The 10,480-nt window shown below is 36.0% G+C and overlaps 1 protein-coding gene across 1 annotated transcript; it reads left to right on the top strand.

The window, feature by feature from the left end:
• The first annotated feature begins 813 nt into the window (after positions 1-813).
• Positions 814-4,504, top strand: LOC121412942 (trace amine-associated receptor 7a-like). The gene is made up of 2 exons (XM_041605705.1): positions 814-908; positions 2,843-4,504. Exon 2 carries the CDS (start codon positions 3,146-3,148, stop codon positions 4,502-4,504), a length of 1,359 nt encoding a protein of 452 aa, XP_041461639.1. The 5' UTR covers positions 814-908; positions 2,843-3,145.
• The last annotated feature ends 5,976 nt before the right edge of the window (positions 4,505-10,480 follow it).

The raw sequence follows: 10,480 nt of genomic DNA, 5'->3' as shown, positions 1-10,480 counted from the left end.
ATTATGTCAAACCAACATTTGTCATTTTTTTGGCCATTTCTTTTAGTGTTATGAAAATTTTGCCCATTCTTAACTAATTGCTGCTTATTTTTTTTTACCTTACTGGCCATATGCTTCCCGCTTTGGGTAGAATACTGCCAAAAATTGGTTGGACCCATAATTACCATCGTGGACGTAAAGAATTTACATAATATTCTTTACAGTGTAAATGGCTCACAAATTCAGTTCCTGTTGTTTTCTAAATAAATACAGTAATGATGTCAAGCAAGGTAGGAACATGGATATTTGAGCATCGGTACAATCACGTCAAATAAAGGTATTGTTAGAATAACAGACGAACGCGAGTTATTAGACATGTTAGAGCTTAACATTTTGTATTGTCTATCATTGTCATATTTATATTCTGAACAAGCTTAATTTGAGTCTGTGTGAGTCCGCTCATCCTGTTTATCAATTTAAGCGCGACTGAAAAAAAAATCCCCAGCAAAAATCGAAGCGAGGGTATGTTTTCTTCCTCTTAAGGTTGTTCGATGTTCATGATGCAGCCAGGCATTCATCCCAATCATAAATGGGTAAATGTGAGAATGGTTCACGGTAATAGCTATTTACAGCGAATCATCTCAAGTCACCGGCATATACGTTATCTTAAAGGAAAACAACAGCATATAAAGTATACATATGAAAACATAAAGAAGCAATGGAAAAGAAGAGCATCAAAGTGAATTAGCGCATGCGTAGTATTGGAAACGAAAGTATGAGAGACTATAAAAATGCTTGCGATCGTTTCTGAATCCCGCATTATCACCGTTGCTTTACTCGTCGTTCTTTGAGGATATTCCTGAGGACATCTTTACCATTTACGCTCATCCATCACCCATTAGAAACATTGGCGTTGGTTTTGTAATGTGGTAAGTTGGGTGCATGTCTCTAACTTTTCCCAGTGAAGAAATCTACTCACAGCAAGTGACTTGTAAAATTCTAAGAAAAATCAATCAAAATCTATAGTACACATCAATCATTTTTTAGTTACAAATTCAGGTGACACACGAGGCAAGGTGACAAGATCACGAATAACGCAGTATAACATGACTACATTTAAAAAAATTGATTGATGTGGTTCATTGTTACATATCAATTAATTTTTTATTACTTATATGCATTCCAAATCTTTGGACTCAAGCAACATAGCAAACCTTTGGAACTTCTGTATTTTTTTAAATAACAGCCATGCTTTATGCTTAAATCTTTACCCTAAAACTTAAAATATTTTATTCCATTGATTGATTATTTTATTCATTTATTTATTTATTCATTTATTTATTTATGTATGTATGTATTCATTTATTTATTTAATCTTTGTATTGAATTTTAGGTGATTCGCGCTTATCCCTCTTGCTGTTCACGTTTTTATTTTATTCTCTTTTTTTGCAATCTGAATTAATAGTACATATTTCTGTAAAATAAATGAGCTGCATAATCACTTTTATTTAAAATGATTAAATTGAATTAATGCATGTCTCACACCATGTAAACATTTTGGGAATATATTTTCAAGCTTTGTCTTGGTGGATCGTTATATACTTTAATTGATTGTTGTTTTTTTGCCATTTCTATATGACGAAAAGTGCCATTTTAGTGTATGTGAGAGAGTTAATCATCCACATATTGCAAGATGAAAGAGCAATTATTTTATTCGACAAAATTAAACTTTCAATCCATTAGCTTTTATGACAAATGATAGTTATTTATTATTCCCTGAACTTCCTGTATCCTAAATTATACGAGTGAGTGTGGGTACCGAGAAAAGATATATATATTTGATTAATTCTTCTAGCTTGTTCATTTGTCTTCCGCACATGGAAAAATATGCAGCCTCTTCCAATGAACGGATATATGATTTTATGACAAATTTTGCAAAAGTACTTTAATTTGCACCCCTCGTAATAATAAATGCTAATGAAGCTCAGCGAGCGATGAATGCAACAGCCATTTAATAAAAAGATGCATATTTTTTTCATAAGCAATTATTAAAGAAGAAAATGAATAAGCATTGAACCCCCCTCTCTAATTTGACACCTTCACAGTAACTGCAAGCTATTTCTGTTTATGTCATTTTATGACATTTTATTTAGGACCTATTCTCACCCATTGCTCAACATTTTATAAAGTAAAATAATGCGATGAGATAATTAGAACCAGTCTTTCAATTCATACCGAGTCGTTGGTATGTCGATGCTAACGTGAGATCCCGTCAGGTCACCAGAGGCGCCCTTTTTGAACTTGGGTATGAGGTGCAGACCTTAGTGGCCCATAGGAGCAGAACTTAAGAAAATGGTACCCATGTATTAAGGGGGTGCAGGACATAGACATGCTAATCATGTTTATGGTTTATCATAAGAATTATCCCTTTTGACATTAAAAAGTACACGACCAATGGATTTTAAAATACCTGTGTGTTATGATATTATTGAAAATATCATTCAACGAATCTGGATTTTTTTAAAAAACAAAAGAACATCAATGTTTAAGGATTTCATGTGATGGCATGGAAATGTCCCCATCAATTGGTTTATGGAGAAAGTAAGATATCAGTTAGCTCCCTCAATCACTGCATGGTGCCATCCAATGCCAAGATTTTCCAGATGTTTCGCAATATTTCCTGGGAAAATCGTAAGGGCATCGTATGGGCTCTGTTTTGGAGCAGTGGCGACCATACGAGCTGATGATTTGGCAGTCAAATGAAAACGTGGGAGGTGCGGGAAGATTACTCGACACCGTGGTGACTATACAGCTATTAAAAACGATTTTGAATTATCATTTGTACCAATTTTGCTCTTTGCAGATACAACACTTCCATCTATACAAGTAACAAGACAAGATAAAACAAAGAAAAGTGGTTGATGACCGTCTGAGGAACATTGCGATACACCATTTCTCTTGCCTGACCATGCTGACATACAATTTGTTAAGAATTTCTAAGTCCTAAAGATATTTTTTTCAAGTGCTCTGTCAGAAAAAAAGGAAATCTTTAAACCCCGAAAACAGATTGACATTCTACTGGAATTCCTGTATCAAACAAGCTGATTTGAACATCCTAACATTCGGATCCCCCTTACAGTGAAATTCGGGTAGATCATTTGTAATAATGGCTAGATCTAATTTAATAATAAATATGTTATTTGTAAATTTCATGATTGGAATGGCCAAGAACGGGACTTCGGAATCTGTAGATGTAACCGTGGAAACGCTCAACCCAAACACAACAGTATCCCACCTAATAACAAACGGCGATGCTATGACTTCATCAATGGTACTTTCTACAGCAATACCCGACGTGACAAGGGCAGCAAGTAGCCAAGCATCTCATTCGGCTAAATCTTCAGGTCATCGGCAATCAGCTGAATCTGTGTCCGTAGAATCCTCGGAAGGAGTCAGTAGCTCTACAAACGGGCCTGGTAGTAAACGCGACTCAACTGAGAGCTTCGTGACTGATAAAGCGACGGTGGTTCTGTGGAGCTGGGGTTCGATCACGTGGTCCTGGTGGTCATCAATGACACTGGTATCCTCCATTCTTGGAATCATGGGTAATCTTCTGGTAATCATAGTCATCTGGCAACGAAGGATGATGAGTCGTTCCACTGACACCCTCATTGGGTCCCTTGCTGTAGCTGATTTCTGCACATCTGTCTTCATTCTCCCGTTGCCTACAGCAATCACTGTTCCCTCCTCTATCCTGGGAGAGTTTTATTGCCGTTTTATCTTCACATCTTACTTCTTCTGGTTGTCTGTTGGGTCGTCAATCTACACCTTGACATTGATTTCCTTGGAACGACTCATAGCTGTGAAGTATCCTATCGAGTTCAGTCGTTTCTCAAGTAGACGTTACACGTCTCTAGCTGTTCTGTCAGTCTGGTCAATGGTCATGATCATTGATCTCTTTCTGATTCTTACAGCTTCTGTGGATGGTTCTGGACACACTTGCATCGTGAGGTTCAGATCGGTTGCCGGACAGTACTCCGTTGGCATATTGATCTTCATGGTATATTTCCTGGTCCCTACAACCGTCATGCTTCTAGCGCAAGCTGTCACTGCGTACATTCTTCACAAGAAGTCCAAGCGGTTCCATCGCGCCAAAGACCAAAACAGATCCAATCCGTCATACAATCTCTTGGTCGCCAAGAATCGTGTCATCAAGATGCTCTTCATGGTCGTCATGATATTCATCATATGCTGGGGTCCTAATAACATCGCTTATTTTGTATACAATGTCGGTGTTATAAGTCCGAGCTACCTTTATGGTGAAACAAATCAGATTCTTACGTTGTTGGCGTTCTACAACTCGTGTCTGAATCCCATCGTCTACACCGTCCGACATCAGAAATTCCGCGCTGCTATCCGCGGATTGTTCACGGGCTCCAAAACGGAGAAGGATGCTCTGTTCGAATACAAAACAGATGCAAAACCTACTTCTCAATTCAAGGAAGAAAAAGAACCAAAGGTATAAAATACAGTCACGTTGAAAATAAGGTCTTACATTCGGGAGTTTTTCTCAAGGCTGCACGTAGAATTACACATGAACCTAAGGGGATCGAACATTTTACCCAGTGCTACAGCAGAATATAAAATATTTTAACTCCCGTTTGCTGTAATTGAAATACCACTTTTGGAAATTAAAGTTCACCTTCTTTGATTCCATCTTCATCTAAAAGTTTAATTAGGGTTGTTGGGCATTCATTCGAAACAAAAAGGGAGGTTTTGGGACATATCTAAAGATAAACGTGTTCCAGTCGTTCGAAACGAGCAGATTTCACACAAACTGACAAACGTTCAATCATTAGTTTATTCCTGATCAGTTTGTGCAATAGTCAGTTGAGCAACAGTCAGTTGGTTTCACACATGCGGCTCTTTTATTTTTTTTCTCCTAGGCCTAAACAGTTTCGACAAATTTTAAATCAAAATCCATCAGAAATTGATCACAATTTAATACGCACGCCTAACGAACCGATAAGAGTTGAGCTCAATTTCAAATTGTGTTATATATAACTTTATTGTTACTCTTTGTAAGCATTTTAAGATCGGGTAAGGAATTGACCCTAATGAGCGCTACTGAGTGGAATTTTGTATTCTTTATAACAAATAGTTTTTAAGTCAGGACTCCTAGTTATATTTTAATGAAACAGTGGATTGTTCCCTCACACATATTTCTACGAATTACCAACTGCTAAACGGAGAGTGCGCTATGCTAAAATTGCTCTTGGACTTTGGAATGTTTTGACCTGCAAAAAACAAAACAAATACCCGCCGACTGAGGCGTCTTGCAATAGACCATTTTTTAGTTATGTCATGGGCAGATTTCAAAGCAAGATATTATGCAAGCATGCTTTACAAAGCAGGGTGAGGAAATTCAATACCAAGGTGGATCTAATAAAAAACACAATTCAATAGAATATAGAAATAATCAAGTTGATGTATTCAGTACAAATGATCTTGTTCTGATTATGCACAGAGTGGAACTACGGAATGGCTTATTTGCGCTGATTTGCATTGACTTGCACTCGTAAAAGTGTAGAAGAAGAAGAAGAAAAAGGTAGAGAAGAAGAAAAAAGGAAGAAGAACAAAGAAAGAGAAGAAATAAAGATAGAAAGAAAGAAAGACAGACAGACAAAAAGAAATAAAGAAAGGGAGAGAGAAAGAAAGAATGGAGAGGGTGGGAAAAGAATACTATGAAGGAAATAAATGAATACGTGAAGTCAAAGAGCAGGGGCTAATGAAGATTAAAAATTAAAGATTAGCTCTACAAAAATATATATATATATATATATACCAAAATTGAACGCGGACAGCGACCTGAAAAAGAAGCATAAATATGAAAGGATGGAAGGAAAGGCTGGAAGGCAATGTTACGATGATGATGAATTACAGTTGTGATCACTTATAATACATATACATAATTCGTGTAAATAATTACATGTTTCATTAACTGTGTTATTTGTTTAATTGTTGTTACTGTCACATTTCACTGTTATTCACATGCCTATTTTGAGAAGGAACGTCGTCATGTAGGTTTGTTTTAAATAGATCTTGATAAGAAGTTCCTGAAGCACTGAAATTTCAAATCTTAAGTAAATAAGCATTATGCAATTCCCATTACAAATGCGTTTGCTGCATGGGTCCCATTTACCTATACCACGTGAAATAACAGTTGTTTTAGTTGCAATTGTGTTGTCCACGTTGTTTAAATGCCAAATGAGGATTGATTACGACATGCCATTTGCATGTTGCGTCTTCAAAAATGTATTCGTTCACAGATCAATACTTATATTGCACGTAGGTTTATAGCAAATACTTTAACATGAATAACGTGTATTGGCATATTCGCTTGCTTTGTGATATTCTCCTTTAAGGCGCTGTCACACCTTGACGTTTTAGACAGTGTATGTCCGACGTATGATGAATTTGGCGAATACGCTGGCGTACGTCGAATACGTTACGGGTAAGTTTTGCATACGTTGAGAGTACGCTAAAAAACGCTCGTATACGTCGTCATACGGCGAGGTCGTCGAAAAATTTTGTGCAAGCACAAAATTTTTCGACGTATGCCAGCGTATGGCTCATCCGTCCCGCATACGCGGGCCATAAGTTGAAGGCAAGTTACGCGATCGTTGATACACGTTGACACACGTTACTCGTAAGTTACTCATAAGTCGATGTACGTCGAGATAATGTCCAGCGTACCCTAAAACTTCTAACCTATGAGTAACGTGCTTTGAACGTATGTGTAACTTAACTCCAACGTATATTGACGTATGAAGACGTATGAAGACGTGCTCCGGACGACCACAAAACTTACTGAACGTGTTTATAACTTACAGCTACCGTATAATGGCGTATTGACAACGTTTATAGGAATTGGTATATAAAGGTGGTGTTCACAGGAGGCAGCGTTCTTCGAAGTTTTCTTCGGCATGGCGGTGGTGTTGATAGGCTACGACACGTGTTCGTCAGCGATCGCTGCCGCGCGCTATGCGTAAGTTAGGCTATCGTATGGCATAAGTTGTGTACGCCAGCAATACGCTAAGCATTCGTTGGAATACGTTACTTATAAGTTCAAGAAGCGTTCGATATAAGTTACTAATACGTTATGTATGCGTCCAACTCGTTATGAATACGCTAAGTTGAAAAAAAATCAAAGTTCAGCGTATGCCGACGTTTTAGAGAAATTTGGATACGTCGGGCATACGCTGTCTAAAACGCCAAGGTGTGACAGCGCCATAAGGATTGATTTTGAAAAAAAAAGACATTCGATCGCAAAAATTTCTATTTAATGTCCTTTACTTTTGTCAATTTGGTTCTTCATTTAAGAAATGGATTCATGTATTTTATTCAAATGCTTCTTCTTTTGTAACAGTGAATGGTTTTTGTACACAAAGGTTTAACTTATACCATGATCACATTTGCTCTACGGCGGCCGTACGGCGACTCGAAAACAGCCGTTTCAACATCTGTTGTACCAACTACATACAGGTGGTTTGAATTAAAATCAATAAAACGGCTGTTTTTGACTCGCCGTCCGATCGCCGTAGAACAAATGTGACCATGGTATTAGGAAGAGGATGTCGCATATAGGAGATCCTTTATCACCCTATCTATGTTTACTTGCTATAGTGATGTATTAGAAACTTCAGTTAGACATTCCAATGATATTATTGATTTACATGTAGAAGAAAAATATACTAAACTTCAACAATATGCTGACCATATAGTTTTTACACTTAATCGTGTTAATGTTTCAAAAGAAGATTTACTGGGTGCACTTGAAATATAATGTCATTTTGAAAAAGAAAAATGTTGGGCCTCAAGGTCAATGTATCAAAAACTTATGCAGTATGGATAGGGAAGAACGGATTTTGAAGAAAACAACTTCTTCCCTAAGCATAAATTAAATTTGGTATCAGAGGACTACTGTAGGTACTTTGGTCAAGGGGATATCACCTCATATCTCCTTGCTTTGGTATAGATTTTTCTGTTAATCTAGTAGAAATGGTCGACAATAGCTATACTGAAAAATAAAGAAATAAAACGTCAAGTTGTCTCATGATCTAAAATTTTTTAACAATTTCCGGGAAGAATTACTGTAGTAAAATCTTTGTTGTTACCGAAATTAAATTATATTTGCTTTCACTTCCAGAACCAAATGAGGCAATAATGAAATATATAAATCGCTCTTTTTATGCATTTATATTGGGAAACGAACCTGACGAAATAAGTAGAAGGCAAATGTGTCAAGTGTATGATAATGGCGGGGTTAAAATGATAAATATTCTCATACATGCTAAATCTCTGAACATTTATTGAATAAGGCGATTTTTTAAACGATTCTCATGACAGTTTTAATTTTCATGATATTCAATGTTATTTTTTTTGTAAAAAACATAGCCTTCACTTGTACATGGGCTCACATTATTTCAGAATTGAATTGATGGCATAGGCTGTCAAACTCTCTGGAATAACCATGGAATAACAATTAATAACAAACCAATCTATTTTAGTGTAGCAGGTTTCACGGTACAGCATGTATCTTTCTGGGGCAAGTGGTCCTGAAAAAGACTACCCAATCTCTACTACACTATTCTTCTTCGCCATGGAAACCTTCAGAAGTTATATCGATCTATTTTAGGTCTTGGGACTTACAAGGAATGCATTTTCGTTATGACATTCTTAAAACAAATGTTTCCTCCTTTCATACTTATGATTTCAACGTGCTTTTGGTATACAAACCAATTTTCTGCAGTATTACGGTCTTTGTGACGCAATTTTCCTACAGATTTACATATAATTATTAAATCGGTTGAACCAATCATTCCTGAAGCTTTGCAAACTTGTTGTGAAAACACGTGTATATATATCGCTCTTTTTTAGATGACCTTTGGGTTAACGTAAGATGGTTTGAGATTAGAATTTTCAACATAATATTGTATATGAAAGATTCTCTCTTGAAATATGGTACAGTAGCAAATAGGAAATGTACTTTTTGTAATGGTGAAACGTTTGTTAATCATAGCTCAATACCTCTGTTTTAAAATACACAATAATTAACTCTATGTGTCTTAATAATTTGCACACCACCTTGAAGAGTTGGGCCTAGCCTCTTAGAATTATTTATCACGAGGATGGCGTGCAAAGCCACTAAATATAAGATATGTTCAATAAAACTGAATTATACACAGTTAACATTGGTATAAACCTGATGTTTTTTTTTTATTCTATAGGACTTAAATTATGTTTTGCTAAATAAAAATAATGTTGTAAGGCGATACTGTATACAATTTTGACATTTTATGGGGAAAATAGATGTCATATTAAGTGTAGATACATATACAAATCGTCAATAAAGATAAAACAGTCATATACATAAATATCGCTATTATTAATTTCAAAGTTCAATTTAAGTGCTTATGAATGACATTATTTCTTTTAGAGTGTTGTTCGTTTCTAAATCAATATGCTTTCATTTTAATAGCAATTGATATAGATGTGGGTAATGGATGATAAAATTCTAACATACTTTCTTGAGAAAATATGGATTCTGAATGGCTGGGAATTTATTCAAATAATGCATTCACTTGCAGAGAAACTGACAACTCGATAGGTTTTTAAGGTATCGAAATATAAAAAGTAAGCTCATAATCTTTCATAGAGAGATAAAAACTGAAATAATAGAAAGTCTGTCTTAAAAGAAACATAGTAAAATAGAAGTAGAGAGAAAGAGAGAAGGGGAGTGCGTTGGGTCAGAAAGAGGTTGATTAGAAAGAAAAAAGAGAGAGGTATATAGGTTGGAGCAGACATGATGAGAAAGGAAAACAAAATAACGACGGAGATAACGAAGTGATACGGTGACGAAGAGGCAGAAACAGATACAGAAAGATAGAGAGATTGGGTTATGGAAAAAATTAACTTCCCTTGGTATCTGCCCATCTTGCCCTTTTGTCAGTAGAGAACAAAGAGAGGTGGATGAAGAAACAAATTGTAACTACACCATAGCCCGTATTCTGAAGTCGGGTTTAACTTAGACTCAGGTTTAAAGTTGTGGTTAGCCCATTGTTACATAAATCACTAACAGTAGAGACATCATATTTCCGTTCATTTGGCTATTAAACCATTTATGATTGTCTAGAAAGTATGATCGTTTTTCCATCGATGAATAGGGAAAAAACACAGTAAACGTAGGAAACATGTAACTTAATAAAAATTTTGACACATATGGCTTTCCATTATTTTAGCACATAGACAGACCATGGTCTACTGTATAAATTAAACCTGACTTCATAATACGGTCCCATGTGTCAACAATCGGATGCCTAGAAAAACTACAAAGGTTCTTTCTGACAGAAATTTTGAGATGAGGAATAATTACTCAAAAATTGAAGTCGTTAGGCGTGTACAAGAGTGGCATCCCTCTGAACTAAGGAAAATTTCAAAT

Source organism: Lytechinus variegatus, chromosome 4, assembly GCF_018143015.1.
Source record: "Lytechinus variegatus isolate NC3 chromosome 4, Lvar_3.0, whole genome shotgun sequence".
Lineage (NCBI taxonomy): Eukaryota > Metazoa > Echinodermata > Echinoidea > Temnopleuroida > Toxopneustidae > Lytechinus > Lytechinus variegatus.
The sequence above is the reverse complement of the archived record's forward strand: the minus strand, read 5'-3'. Positions and strand labels throughout refer to the sequence as shown.